At 35.8% G+C, this 16,172-nt stretch overlaps 1 protein-coding gene across 7 annotated transcripts in view; it reads right to left on the reverse strand.

Moving 5' to 3' along the window:
* Positions 1 to 16,172, reverse strand: part of EIF5B (eukaryotic translation initiation factor 5B) — a 69,344-nt gene that overhangs the window by 18,981 nt on the left and 34,191 nt on the right. For 6 of the 7 annotated variants that reach the window (XM_019931161.3, XM_019931165.3, XM_019931159.3 and 3 more), the window contains 4 exons: positions 15,562 to 15,651; positions 13,896 to 13,970; positions 9,405 to 9,691; positions 171 to 278 (listed from right to left, as the gene is read on the reverse strand). In XM_019931161.3, coding sequence (XP_019786720.1) covers positions 171 to 278; positions 9,405 to 9,691; positions 13,896 to 13,970; positions 15,562 to 15,651 — 560 coding nt within the window. The remainder of the gene's footprint in view (positions 1 to 170; positions 279 to 9,404; positions 9,692 to 13,895; positions 13,971 to 15,561; positions 15,652 to 16,172) is intronic. The other variant, XM_019931158.3, reaches the window with a different exon arrangement.

Here is a 16,172-nt window from a genome sequence, read left to right on the forward strand (position 1 = left end):
AAGATGGCAGATTCAGATTCAAATTTCAAAATGCAAAAAGAAGCAAAAGCAATAAGAAAACAGCAGCTTGTAAACAGAACTGCCCATGTGTGCTATGGTTTCTATTAGCTTTTTATAAGGTATCATTCACTTATTCAAAAAGTTATGTATCAATGCACACATTTTCTTACTTTATCTAGAATTTTTGTCTTCCCTGTGTCCACATGTCCAAGTACACAAATAACAGGAGCTCTTAGCTTCTCTGTATTTACGTTTTTACTATGTTCAAGTCTCCGTTTCTAGGAATAAAAAAAAAAAACACAAAATTAAATACTATTTCAAACACTTAGTACCATCTTCCTTTAAATTATTTTGCCTTTGCAAGGGAATGCCACAACCTGCATACAGGTTTTGCTGCTTGTTTTGCTGCTTTAACTACATGTAACTGCATTTTACAATGTGAACTTTACAACCTTTGGACAAGGAGACACCTGTTTATAAGAGATTTCTGAGCAGCACTACTAATTATGAATAAGAATGGTGTAAAGTGTTGGCTCAAACTTTCTGAACACTTTTGCACATGGTTAATTTAATGGAATATAATGAATAGAAAAAGGAATTGATCATTTTGTCACACTTACTATATAGTACAACCTCTAACTTACGTGGAGGTTTACATAGAAAGAGGTATACACTAGCATTCCAACACTTTCATTAGAACTTAAGAATTGTTAAAAATTTTAAAGCAATATATTTCAAAGCTGTATCCAGTGTACAAATGCTATGTCTTTTCAATTAGGACATGGTTACTGCAAGCTTCAGCCTGACACATCCAAATGACACTTCCTACCTTCCTAAGTAACCACTAAGCATGAGAAAGCCTGTCCTTGAACTACAATGTATTTACTGTATCATTTACTTCTAAATACTTCAGCTTTCTGAGAACCAAACAAAACACAAGCTAGCAGTTCCTCTTTAAAATGACGGCCTTTGAAGTACAGTAAAGCTGGCATTCGAATGAAATAACACTTTTCACAAAAAGTCTGAAGCAATGTCATTTACAAAACTATCACTATTTTCCATCTAAAAAACCGTTTTTCTAAGAACTCTTTCATTTCTACCACGACACTGATTCTTTCTATAGAAACTGTAATGAAAAGACATTTTGGAATGTCAAAAGTAAGACGCAAGTATTTACTAGCGAAGAGTAGTACACAACAGTGTCACAACATGTACGACTCAAAAGCAAACGGGACCTTAGTTAGAACTTGATATGGTTGAAAACTGCCTTTCTCTCCCATACTTGATGAAATGCTGAAATTTTCTGGAGGGCAATGTAGTATATATAGACCACGACTCAGAAATTCTACCTCTAAGTATTTGCTCTGAAGCAATGACAAGTATACAGAGATGTACAGGTGTACAACAGTTTGCTCACTGGAGTATTTATAATAGCAAGAATCAGTAACCACTTAATCTTTAGTGGAGGATTTCTTAATGAGTGTTTCCAAAACCCCAGGGCTGATACCTTTCTGGTTGCATAGAATCATATAGGTATCCTATCCACAATGGAGAGTCTTACTTAGGAAGTCTGTGGTGAATGTCAGAAAATTATAGTATATAGCAAGGTTTCAGAACCATGAAGTGTGTTATGGACTGAACTGTATCTTTCCCAAATTTATACACTGAAGTCCAAACCCCCAATGTGACTTATTTGGAGATAAGGCCTTTAGGAGGTAATGGAAAGGTTAAATGAGGTCCTAAGGGTGGGGCCCTAATCCAATAGAGCTGGTGTCCTTATAAAAGAAAATCAAAAATCTTTCTCAGCACTTACAGGGGAAAGGCCATGTCAGGACTCAGTAATAAGGTAGTCACCTGCAAGTAAGGAAAAGAGTCCTCACCAGAAAACAGCCCTGCTAGCTCTTGAATCTTGAACTTCTATCCTCAAAAACTGTCAGAAAATAAATTTCTGTCATTTAAGCCTCCCAGTTTGCAGTATTTTTGCAGTATTTTGTTGTGGCCGCCCAAGCAGACGGATACAAAGTTAAATTAGGATCCTTCTATAAAATGGAAGACAACATGGAGCTGTTAAAAGGTGTTGTGAGGCAGGACTTCTTAAAGGATGGAATGAGGAGGCTCAGCAAGTCCTCTCCCTAAAAAGAAAAGATAAAACTAGACAAAATTGTTGAAACAGCCACTTAAAGACTCTAGAAGTTGGCCAACAGCATATAACAAATTGAGAAACATTTAATTCAAGAAAATCTACTGACCATCAGTAAGAGCAACTGTGGAGTTTCAGACTGGAGTTGCTCCATCACACTCCTCTCACTCCCACAGCTCCATGGGGCAGAAGTGATATGAGAGAGGGACAGGGGATTTCACACTGTAGGGCACTGCCAAAACCAGGAGTGACCCCAATGGCAAACAAAAAGATAAAACTAAAATCACAACTAGACTAAGGCCTTGATACTGGTGAGACAAGAGATAACCAGGAAGATCAGTCAGACATTTAACAGGGAGGCTTGTGGAACAAGACTGACAAACCAGGCTTTGATAAGATACTACTAATCTCCGGTGGTCCAGAAGGCTGTGCCCCTTACAAGGTTGTCAGAAGAGACAAAGAGGTCCTTGGTCCTCTAACAAGAACTTAAAAAATGAAAACAAACAAAAACAAAGAAAACAAAACTGAGAAGAGGCACCAGCAGTTGCATACAATAAAAGCCAAAGACATAACAGAATTAGTCCACCTGATTCACTAGGCAAAAAAACCAAAAAACCCAAACTACCACATTTGTAGGAGCTAACAGAATTCAGAGTGGTCAACAGAAACTACCTCTGAGAGATCCAGATTTTGGACTTATCAGACAAAGACTCAAAAACAGGGAACCATGTTGAAAGAAAAGTGTGATGATGACTCATCAAAAGAGGACATCAATAAATAGAAAAAAAATTATAATTAAAAAAAATAACTTGAACATTTTGGAGTTTAAAAGTTCCGTAACAAATTTAAAAAGTCACGTCACTGAAGGGGCTCAACAGTAGCTATAACCTGGCAGAAGAAAGAATCAAAGAACTTAAAGATAGATTAATAGAAATTAAACCGGAATGAAGAAAACTGGACAGAACCCTGAGAGATCTGCAGGATACTCTCAAGTGCACCAGTGGAGTTCCAGAAGGAGAGGAGACAGAGAAATAGGCAGAAAGAATATCTGAAGAAATAATGGCAGAAAATGTTCAAAATTCGACAAAAAACATCAATCTACACATCTAAAAAACTCAATAAACTCCAAGTAGGATAAATACAAAAGATAGCCACACCAAGACACAACCTAGTTAAATTGTTAAGAGCCAAGATCAAAAAGAAAATCTTGACAGCAAGAGAAAAATCACTCCCTGTGTAGAAGGGAACCCAAATAAGAGTTAACAGCTTAATTTTAATCATAAGCAATGGAGGCCAGAGGCAATGCAGTAACATATTCAAAGGACTAAACAAGAGAAAAAAATTGTCATGCAAGAATTCCGCATGCAGCAATATTATCTTTAAAAATGAAGGTAAAATAAAGAATTCCCAGACTTAAAAAGACTAAGGAATTCACTGCTAGAAGATTAGCATGATGAGAAATATCACAGAAAGTTTATCAGGGTGAAATGAAGTGACACCAGATGGTAACGAAAAGCCACATGAAGAAAAAAAGGGTGATGGTAAAAGATGATTATATAGGTAAATATAAAACACAGTAAAAATTACCTTTTTCTATTTTCTTCTCTTAAAGGCTGATTTAAAAGATAACTTCAAAAATAATTCTAAAGTTGTATGCTTGATCTTATAACAGATAAAGATGTAACAAATATAACAAAGATCAAAGGCAAGGCGAGGGAGGTACTGGAGCTATACTGTAGCAACAAAATGACACCAGCAGAAACTCAAATTCATAGGAAGAAATAAGGAATACTAGAAACGTTAATATTTAGGCTAATATTAAAGACTATCAATATATTTTTCTCCTTTCTTCTCTGAATTCCTTTAAAAGATGTAAGATCAAATAAGACATTAATAGCACCACTGTTTTATTGGGTTTGTAACATTTATAAACATAATATATGTAACAATAATACATAATATATGTAACAATAATAGCATAAAGGAAGAAGAAAGAAATAGATCTATATTGGAACAAAATCTTTTTTTAACTAGAATTAAGCTACTAATAATAGAAAATAATAAGTTAAGATACATATTGTAATGCCTAGAGTAACCATGAAGAAAATAACTTAAAAAAAGAGAAAGACCCAAGAGACATGCAATATGTAGAAAACAAATAGCAAAATGAGAGAAGAAAATTCCATCACATCTATGACAACTTTTTTCCATTTCCTTTTTCTTTTGCCCCACCAAGTGGCTTATGGGATGTTAGTCCCCCAACCAGGGATTTAACCCAGGCCCTCAGTAGTGAAAGTGCAGAGTCCTAACCACTGGACCAGTGGGGAATTCCCCATAATAACTTTAAATGTGAATCAATTAAATGCTCTTAAAGGCACATTGTGTGACTGGATAAAACAGCAAGATTAAAGCACATGCTGTCAGCAAGAGACACTTTAGAGTCAAAGACACAGACATAAACTGAAAGCATTAAGACTGAAAAAGACATACCATGCAAATGATAACTATAAAAGAGATTCATGGCTATGTTAATAATACACAAAAAATGTTATTAGAGACGAGAGACATATCTGTATCCTCAAGAAGATATAACAATTATAACCACATACAAACCTAACAGAGACCCAAAATATATAAAGAAAAAACTGAAAACATTGAGGGGAGAAATAAAATTCAACAATAAATTTGGGAACTTCAATAGCCCACTCTCAATAATGGATAGAAAAACTATACATAAAATGAGCAAATGTATACAAAATTTGAACAGAAGTATCAACAAAACTGACCTAACTAACACCAGACCCACCAACAGCATAATCCACATTCTTCCTAAGTACACAAGAAACATTCTCCAGAAGAGACCATATGCTAGAAGATAAAACAGGTCAATTACTTTAAAATGACAGAAACTATACAAAGTATGTTCTCTGACCACAATGGTCAGAATTTAGAATTAACAGAAGGAAAATAAGGAAAATCCACAAATATTTGTAAATTATAACAATACACTTCTAAATAATGCATGATCAAAGAAGAAATAGTAAAAGTGAGATTAGAAAATCTGAGTTGAATGAAAACCAAAAAAAGTCAAAATTTGTGGGATGCAGCTAAAGCAGTACCTTAGAGGGGAAATCTGTAATTGTAAATGCCTATATGATGTGGAGAAGAAAAGAATGGTCTCAAATCAATTATCTAAGTTGTCACCTTAAGAAATTAGCAAAAGAGGAAACTAAACCCAAAGTAGAAAGAAAATAATAAAGAACAGAACAAAAAATCAACTAAAAAGAGAACAAACAAAAATAAAGAAAAATCAATGAAACCAAAAGTTGGTTTGAGATGCTCAAAAACATGGAAAACCTTTAGCCAGACAGACCAATAAAAAAAAAAAAAAAGAGGAGACAAAGATCACCAAAATTAGAATCAAGAGGAGACACCACTACTGACCTTACAGAAACTTAAAGGACTGTAAAAGGATGCTATGAACAACTTTATGCTCACAACTTAGATGAAAAACAATAATTAGAAACTCAAAAATTACTGATAATGACTCAAGATGCAAAAGAAAATGACAATACAATAAACTGAATTAGTAATTTTAAAATCCTCCCCCCCAAAATGCTTTATTGATGAATCCCAACAAACATTCAAAACAGGAAATAATATAATCCTTCACAAACTCTTGCAGAAAGTAGAGAAGGATGGAACACTTCCCAACTAATCCTACAAGGTTAATATTAATCTGAAATCAAAGCCAGAGAAACACATCTTAAGATAAGAACGTTACTGATCCATATCCTCATAGGTATAGATCACAAATTCCTCAACAAAATATTACAAACGACATCCAGTACCATATAAAGAGGATTATATACCATGATCAAGTGGGATTTATTCCAGGAATGCAAGGTTGGTTGAATACCAATTAACATAATACATCATATATCAATACAAAAAGGGAAAAACCCATCTCAATAAATATACAAAAAGCATCTATCATCCACTCACCAACAGAAACTCACCACAAACTAGGAAAAAAAGGGAATTTCATCAAACTGACAAAGGACATCTGTGAAAAACCCACTGCTAATATCATAGTTAATGGTGAAAATCTGAACATTTTCCCCCCAAATACTGGGAACAAGGCAAGTATGTCTGTTCTTACCACTTCTATTCAACAATGTATTGGTCTAGCCAGGGAAATAGGGCAAAAAGAGAGAAATAAGCAGCAGTAAGTTTGGAAAGGAAGAATTAAATTGTCTTTGATAGATGACATGACACTGATTACAGGAAGTCCTAAGCAATCCATGAAAAATTACTGGAATAAAAAAATTTCAGTATAGTTGCAGGATACAAAATCAATCTATAAAATCAACTGCACCTTTATATTGACAATGGAAGATTAAATGAAGTGACTCCATTCACAAGAGCATCAAAAACAATAAATATACTTGGCAGTAAATTTAACAAAAGAATCATAAATCCTATACTCTGAAAACTACAAAACACTGCTGGATGAAATTTTAAGAGATATAACTAAATGGAGAGACAGCCTATTTCCATGGATTGGAAGATTTAATATTAATAAGATGGTAATTCTCCACAAAATTGATCTACAGATCCAATGCAATCTCTATCAAAGTCTGAGTAGACTTTTTGCAGAAACTGCTGACCCTAAAATCTGTATGGAAAAGCACGTGACCTAGGATAGTCAAAACTATCTGGAAAAGCAAGAATAATGTTGGAAGACTTACATTTCCCAATTTCAAAACTTACCATAAAACTATAGTAATCAAAAACAGTATGGTACTGATGTAAGAACAGATATACAAATGAATGAAACAGAACTCAAAAGTCGAAAAATAAACTCTCACATTTCTGATCACTTGATTTGTCGAAAATGACAAGGCAACACAATGGGGGAAGAGTAGTCTTTTAAACAAATGATGCTGGTTAAATTCATTAAAAAATGATGTTAGTCCCTTACATCACACCATACAAAAAAATTATCTTAACATAGAGTTAAAGATACAAGAACAAAAAGTATAAATTTTTAAGAAGAAAACACAGGGCAAAATATTCATGATCTTGGGTTAGGCAAAGATTTCTTCAACACAACACCAGAGGCATGCTCTAGTAAAAGAAAAATTTAATAAACTGGATGTTAACAAAATTAAAAATTTATGCACTTCAAAAGAAACTTAAAAAATGAAAGGAACTCTTACAACTTAATAATAAAAAGACAAATTCCAAAATTTAAAAATGGACAAAAATTTGAATAGATGTTTCAACAATGAAGATTATAGGAATGGCCAATAAACATACAAAGAAATGCTCAACATCATGGAAATGCAAATTAAAAACTGCAATAAGATATACTACTTCACATCCTTTAGAACGGTTATAATGGAAAAGCAGACAGTAACAAGTATTAGTGAGGATGTAGAGAAACTAGAACCCTCAACTGATAAAAATTTTCAGTTGCAGAGCCACTCTGAAAAATAGTTTAGTAGTTTCTGAAAAAGTTAAACACAAATTTACCATATGATTCAGCAATTTCACTCCTAGGAACATATGCAAAAGAAATAAAAACATGTTTCCATGCAAAGATTCATATGAGAATGTTTATGACAGTACTATTCATAATAGCCAAAAAAGTGGAAAGTCAAATATCCTTCAACTGGTGAATGGACAGTAATAAAATGTGGTATATTTGTGCAACAAAACACTATTTGTCAGTAAAAAGGAACAAAGTACTAATAGAGCAACAACACAGATGAATAGGCTTAAGTGAAATAAGCCAGACAGAAAAGACTACATATTATAGGATTGCATTTATAATGAAGTTTCCAGAGAAGACAGCTCTCTAGAGACAGAAAACCAGATTAGTAGTTGCATGGGGCTAGGAATGGGGAATGACTGCAAACTGGCACAAGGAATGTGTCTGGGGTGATGAAAATATTCTAAAGTTAAGTTGTGGTGATGGTTGCACAACTCTGTAAATTTACAAAATGTCACTGAATTGTACACTTAAAATGGGTCAATTTTATGGTACGTAAATCATATCTCAACCAAGCTGTTTAAAAACTGTTGAGCTAAAGAAGCCCATAGCATATTGTTATGTGGAAAAAAATATGCATCCACAAAATTTATTATCTAATTATTAATGAATTTTTTTTAACATGAGGCTGATAAACAGATTCATTAACAAGGGTAGTTCTTGTTATCTCACTGGGGAGTGAGATAATGGGGGAACTTTTACTTTCTGATTACACCCATTCTGTTTGTTTTTAAATCATCAAACACAGTACACAAACTGTCTCTCTTACACATAGGTATACAAGGGAGTTGGCCTGAGTAGGTGCTGTGGGGAAGAAGCAGAGACACGTGCAGGAGAAGGGAGGGGATCTAGTGGGTGGAGACCAGAGATACTGCTCAACATCCTAAAATGAAGACGACAGTCCCCCGCAGCAGAGAATTATTCAGCCCAAAAATGTCAACGGTGCTGGGGTTGAGAAACCCCAGTTTACAATAATAGACTTTGTTAGTCCTTTAGAGATTCAGAAAATCTATTCCTATCTAGACTTTACAGAAGGAAAGGCAAATACTGATATATAGGTATTAAAACAAAAATTAAAAACTAGAATTACATATGAAAAGATTAAGGAAAGGAAAGCTAAGAACAGTTTTTAGCTTTAAAATAGTTTAGCATCCTCAAAGCAAACTAAAGTAGTTTTTAGTGTATTATTTATGCTAAGCTGACATAACTAAAGGAAACTTTCTCTTGAAGCCTAGTAGAAGTAGTAGTAGAAGTCTACCTCATTAAGTAGGCCAAACAGTAAGCCGGCTAGGTATGTGAACTTGACTAAATATTGATAGAAGCCTCATTAACCCACCAGATTTAAACAACTAAAGGGATCAGATGCCTCAGAATGACTAACCTAAATACGTAAGGCAAAAACTCAACTAGAGGGCATAAGCTCAGAATACCTCTGTATACCGATAAATTGTCAAAGAGCACATTAAAATTTGGAGGAAAAAAGAAAAAAATGATGAAGCAGTCACCATTCTGTCTTAGGTAAGAGTGAGGTCCTTGGGTTAGACCACTGTTAAAGACCTATTATGTCTCCACAAAAACCGGACAAAGATACCACTCCGAGACTGTATTTTTAAAAGTGCTCCTCAATAAAAGCCTTTAGTTGTATAGTTCTAATGTTCACAGAGGAGTGGGGAGGAAAGGAGGAAAGAGAAGAGGAAAAATAAATACCTCAATCCTCCGTTTTGCTTTGTCGTAAGCCCGTTCTTCTTTAGTTCGATCATCATCAGAGTCATACTCAGATTCCGAGCTCACTTCTTTACTTGGCTTTTTAACTAATGTTTTCCCCACATCCTTCTCATCTGACACCTTTTCATCTTCTTCATCGCCTTCACTGCCTTCACTGTCTCCTTCTTCTTCCTCTTCTTCTTCACTCTCTTCGTCATCCTCCTCCTCCTCCTCTTCCTCCTCTTCCTCTTCAGGGTTTTCTTTTACTTCTATATGCACCGTGTTTCCTACTTTCAGGAAAAGAGATTTTGAAATAAATGAAAGTTAACAATGAGATTTCTATCAAGATAGAGACCTTAAAGGGAAAATAATACTGAACATGTACTAAATAAGGGAGTAAAAATTTTTTTTTTTTGTGGGGGGGTATGCTGGCCTCTCACTGCTGTGGCCGCTCCCATTGTGAAGCACAGGCTCCGGACGCGCAGGCTCAGCGGCCATGGCTTACAGGCCCAGCCACTCCGTGGCACGTGGAATCTTCCTGGACCGGGGTACGAACCCGTGTCCCCTGCATCGGCAGGCGGACTCTCAACCACTGCGCCACCAGGGAAGCCCAGGGAGTAACATTTTAATACAGCATTAATTCCAAATTAATGTTTTCATACATCATAAATGCAAAGTGTTTGTCTACATTGCTACAATGAAGACTGCCACTTAACAGTAAAAACTTAATGCATTAACCATACTTCAGCTAATAAACAAGAAAAACATTACTAAGCTAGGATACAAGAGAGGACAGAAACCCAGGGAGGTGGACACGATGCCTAGTACTTTGTTCCCCTGGGGTCATTTGCGGATCCTGGAGGAGGCAGCTGAAAAGCTATGCAGCTCTTAGTGGCCCCTCAAAGCTTAGGGGTCCAGGCATTGGGAGTTCAGGCCTACCAAGGATTTCCATGGGGCGAGGGAGATGGACACTGGGTAATACCCTTATTGTGGGGTGAAATCCTGAAAAACTGTACTGTAGCAGTAAGGATAAACGAGAAGTAAACAGGGCCTCCCCATTATTGGCATATCACCTCCAGATCCTCTAAATTCCACATGTGGAATAAGATGACTCTATATTGCTAGTTCACTCAGACTCCTGGTAGATGTACATATAAATTCTCTCTGGGGGAAGAAAACACCAACCTTGACATCAAATTATTTCTACAGTTGCAAACAATTGAGGAGAAAATTAATGAACCAGAACACAGATCAAAAGAAACAATCTACAATGAACCACGGAGACTCAATAGGTAAAAAATACAGAAAAGAGGAAAAGATACAGTGATAGAGTAAGAAGGTCTATCATAGGCTTAACTAATAACCCTGAGAAGAAACAGTGGCTCATAACACTGCAAAACTAATAAAAACATATAGGCAGAATAAATAAAAACAAAACAAACCTAGCCACATCATAATAAAACTGATGAAAACGAAAGACACATGAAAAATTTAGGCTGGTAACCTGACTTTTAAACAGAAACAATAAAAGCTAAGACAAGGGACTAATATCTTCAAAGTATTAATAAAATTACGACTAAGAATTCCTCATTCAGTTTGTCACCTTCAAGAATGAACATGAGATAAAGATATTTTCAGAAAAGCAAAAATGGAATGTCTCAGTAACAGATGCATACTGAAGGAAATTCTAAAAGGTATTCTTCAGGCTGGAAGAAATGATCCCAAATAAAGGTCAGAGGTGCAGGAAAAAAATGAAGCACAACAAAAGCTAAGAATGTGGGTAAACTTAAATATATACTGACTGCTTTTTAAAAAAAGCTATTATGGGGTTTAAAACAGAGAATTAAAATTAATGAGAACAATGGTATATAAATTGAGAATTGGTTAAATGTTGTTTATGTATTCTTTGGTCATTACATTGCCTGGAAAGAAGATAATAGTAGACAGTGATAGTTCAAAGATCCATGTTAGGCCCAGTCGGAGGGCCAAGGAGCACTGGTCCGGGTTGGGCAGAGCGGGGGAAGGCAGGGTGCAGCCGTTGTGCGGCGTAGTCCCCCAACCTGCTGCCAGCTCTGTAGCCTGTCAGGCCCCAGCACTGTCTGCTGATCTCGGGCTGGAGCCATTCCCTATCGTGGCTTTTAAAGGTCTTCCATTTTCTCAGATTGCTTTCTTTTCATCCCTCCGTGCTGTTCCCGCACCCCTGGCAAGGACCTACCTTTCAAGGTCCCCCTCAAGTGTGCCCCTCTAGAAGTCTTTTACAGCCCCTTCCTCACCCCTCATCCAACACACTTAGGTGTCTCCTTTGGGCCCCACAGAAATGTCTGCACACCACTGTTAGGGCTTCGCTCCTTCAACAACGAAACGTGTTTATTGGCGCCTGTTATTTGCCAGGCAGAGTTTTTAAATTTCTGCATTAGTTTCTGTCTCTCATCAGATTTGAGGGCAGGAGCCATCTTGTTATGGAATCCGTAGAGGGAGAGGGGATGAGGCAGGCTTTGGAATCAGGCCCAGGCGGCTCCAGATGCAGCTGCACCACTTAAGGACAGCTGCCCACCCTCTCACAACTTTCCTAACCCCCTCAGCCCCTCTCAGCTTTTGTGAGGATTTAAAAGGCATCTATCAGGAAGCGGGGGGGGGGGGGGGGGGGGGGGGGGGGGGGGGGATTACACAGAGCAGTTGCCCACCCATCCATTTATTCTTGCACAGATCCTTGTTTGAGGTGTCTAATGTGCAAAGCACTGCCACAAGCATTGCAGGGAACAGAGAAATCAAGTCCTCATCTTCTAGTGGGGCTGATGTGAGAGGAGGAGATAAGGACTGGGAGGAGGAATACTGGGTGAGAGGATGGAGAGAAAGGGGAAAAAAAAAAGATCCACGTGAAAACTCTCTAGAGTAACCACTAAAAGTAAGCAGAAAAGTACGAAACTTCCAAGCTCATGAAAGGAGAAAAAATTCAAATAATCCAAAAGATGGTTAGAAAGGAGAGAAAAAGAAACAGAACAAGAAGAACTTAAGAAGAACTTAATAAGATGATAAATATATAATCAATATACTTTATTAACTCTATCAAATGTTAGATGTAATGGGCTAAGTACTCTAGGTAAAATATAAAAATTGACAAACTGGATTTAAAACCTCAACTATATGCTGTTTAAGGATATAGAAAGTGTAATAAAGACAGAAGAAGATCATGTAAATTAAAGCTGGCATAGCTATTAATATCAGATAAGGTAGACTTTAAGGCAAAAGACATCACTAGAAATAAAACAATAAAACAGTTATTTCATCAGAAAGATATAAGATTACATTCATCTAATAATATAGCACCAAAATATATAAAGCAAAAATTAATATAACTCATGGAGAAACAGACAATCTACAAGCACGATGGGAGATTTGAACACACAACTCTCAGTGAGAGAGAAAAAGCACACCAGAAAAAAAACTCAGAACAGAACATAAGAGGTGAAAATGATCAGCAAACTTAACTAAATATAGGTAACAAGTCACCCAACTAATGCAGAATATAAACTCTTTCCAAACATTCATAATAATTTACAGCCCAACAAATGGTTGGTTAAGTCGACGTATTTCAAAGGACAGAACCATGTATTTTTCTGATCACAATGAAGTAACAAAGATACGTAAAGTCCTCATTTTCATAAATTAAGAAATATACTTCTGGGCTTCCCTGGTGGCACAGTGGTTGAGAGTCCACCTGCCGATGCAGGGGACACGGGTTCGTGCCCTGGTCCGGGAAGATCCCACATGCCACGGAGCGGCTAGGCCCATGAGCCATGGCCGCTGAGCCTGTGCGTCCGGAGCCTGTGCTCCGCAACGCGAGAGGCCACAACAGTGAGAGGCCCGCGTACAGAAAAAAAAAAAAATATATATATATATATATATATACTTCTAAACAAATCACAGGTAAAAGTTAATATATCAAAATAGAAAATTTAATATACCAACGTATCAGACCTTACAGAATTTGGCTAAAGCCAGGCTTAAAGAAAAATCTGTAGTTTTAAAAAACGACGGAAAAAACAGAGCCAAATATTCATTTCAAAAAGTTAGCAAAAAGCCAGCAAATTAAACCCTAAAAGAGACAGGAAGAAATGACAAAAACACTTTTTATTCATAGTGATTAGGAACTAAACAATTCGTTTGTATTATCTTTGTATTATATTTTAAGTTCAAGAGGTTTTTTTGGTAGGCTAGCTTTAATAACTTATCCCCATTTGTAACATTATCACTCTGAGAAAAAATGTATTCTAAAGCCTAGGCAACTATCTTACAAATGACTTTCTGAAAAACCATTTATTAATAAAATCAGGATCCATATGAGGACTTAGGAACCATGGCAATGGAGAGAGCAAGACTGGTCTCTATCCCCAGGAATGTTCATACAGCTTTCATCATCGGGAGACTATTTCTTTAACATACACACCTCCAATAACCACTGGACTTATCAATGAGTGCTTACGAGCTACTCACCTGTTTCTCTCTCCTCATCACTAGCCATAGCTTCCCAATCATCCAATCCAGCATCCTCAGTTTCTTCTTCCTCTTCTGTAAATAAAATTTTCATTAAAGACATAGAATATATCTAGACAGATAAGATTGCTTTTAGAAAAAAAAAATTACGTAGAAAACTATCCTGACATAAAGAAACAAATGTTTTAGTTATGCAAAAAGTATGTACACAATTTCATTACCTTTGGAACTAGTTTTCAATATACCTACCATGTTAAATCCTCTACTATTACTAAATGCTTCACAATTTCCTCGTGTTTTGAATACACTATATTAAACTTAACGCAGATTTCACATTTGAGGTAATTAAAATATTAGCAACTCATTGAAATGTTCCTTTAGATCTTGAAAAGGGTAAATGATGGCATTCAGTTCTTGAGGATAAAAGAAATTTCACATATATCTTCTTTTTGATCTTCAACCTATACTTTATACAGAAGAATGTACTGTTTATTTTGCTTTAACCTCTACAAATACATATAAATACAACTTAAATTACATAGTTGGAGGTACAAATCTACACTTCTATTCCAGTTGAAAATAAGAACAGTACGTTGTGCTTACAACCCAAAAAATAGCCAGAAAGGTATAATTTTGAATTTATAGACTTTAAACTCTCATTAACAAAAATGATTCTTTTTACTGAAATCTAATCAAGCAAAATTATTCTCAAATGAAAGGAAGATGAGATTGGGACACTGTAGTATTTGTTTCCCTGTCATAATTACTATTTGTCAACAAGTTTGGACACGCCTTCTTGAGGAGGAAATGAGTCAGAAACACATACCCCTAACTCCTCCTAAATTAGCAATTCTTTCTAGTGCTACAAATATCACCTAAAATAGGGAACTGCTGTTAAGTCTATCAATGTGAGTTTCTCTAATCTCATCCTGTTAAGCTGAGGTGTGCCCAGGAAAATGATCCTTTTTATATTGAGAATAGGAGGGGAAGAAAAATAGGATCAGTAATACCTTTCACCAGTGTGGGTCAGTCTTAACATTCTCTAAAGCTGCTCCCATTCCTGTCTTTAAACACTGGAGATTCTCCTGATTTTACAAAACATACATTTAGCCGGCCTCTGGCTCTCCTAGCAACAGCTATCTCATGAATTAGAACAATGTTTATCTTAAAGAAAAAAAAAAAATCCAGAGATTTTCTCCAATCTCAAAACACACACACAAAATGAGTAAGTTGAATCCTCTTACTAATTTAGTAAACAGAAGCTGACCTCTATAAAGATTTTAAAATGCCAATTTTTAGGACTCTTAATAAAAGTTCTAATTAAAAATGCTTCCAATTTGCTTCTGAAGGATTAAATAAAGAACTTTAGTTCTTCTTGGTACCGCTTAAGAATTCTGACCCATAAATAAAAACATCAGAAAAAATCCAAATACCTCTCTCTATCCTCTCTAAAAAACATTTTACCAACACTATTGTAAAGAACAAAAGTGATTCAAGTCTCACCTCTACACTTTTTACAGTGGAAATGAAATGATTTAGAGAAAAGAAAGAACTATGAAGAAGGCCATCCTGCCAGACATTTGGTTTCCCCAAACTAACGATAACCAAGACAACTTATGACACATCAGTGATATTTAACAGGAATTAATTAGTCAACACTACTGACCTGGTTCAACAGGAGGTGGTGTCTCTTCTTTTTCAGGTACTCCTTGTTCCACAACTTCTACAGCAGCACTTAATTCCATTGGTTCACATACTGAAAAAAGGAACAGAAACCAAGTTAACAATACTTTTCAGTGCATAATTTGTTAGGATACTCTATTAAGTACTGAATAAAAACCAGTAGTACAACCTAAATTCTTTAGCAAGTTTAGAAAACATTTAAACATCAGCTATGCGTTGTTGTTTTTTTAAAGAGGAAACTAGTTTTTCTTTCTGCTCAAGAATAGAATGTAAAATTACAGAAGGTTGAGAAGGGAACAGAAAACATAAGAATGATAGTTGTGCTTTTCAGAGTTAAGAACAGTTATTCATAGCATAGGATCCACATTCTTCAAACAAAAGTACTTTTCCATTAACCTGTCATTTGAATACGTTGAGAATGATAATAACAAGAAACAAGGTACAGGAAGTAAGTTTCAGTATGCAATTCTGATTTGCTGATTTCTTTTTAAGACTTCTGAGAAAAAATGTATTCTAAAGCCTAGGCAACTATCTTACAAATGACTTTCTGAAAAACCATTTATTAATAAAATCAGGATCCATATGAGGACTTAG

Source organism: Tursiops truncatus, chromosome 14 (assembly GCF_011762595.2).
Source record: "Tursiops truncatus isolate mTurTru1 chromosome 14, mTurTru1.mat.Y, whole genome shotgun sequence".
Classification (NCBI taxonomy): domain Eukaryota; kingdom Metazoa; phylum Chordata; class Mammalia; order Artiodactyla; family Delphinidae; genus Tursiops; species Tursiops truncatus.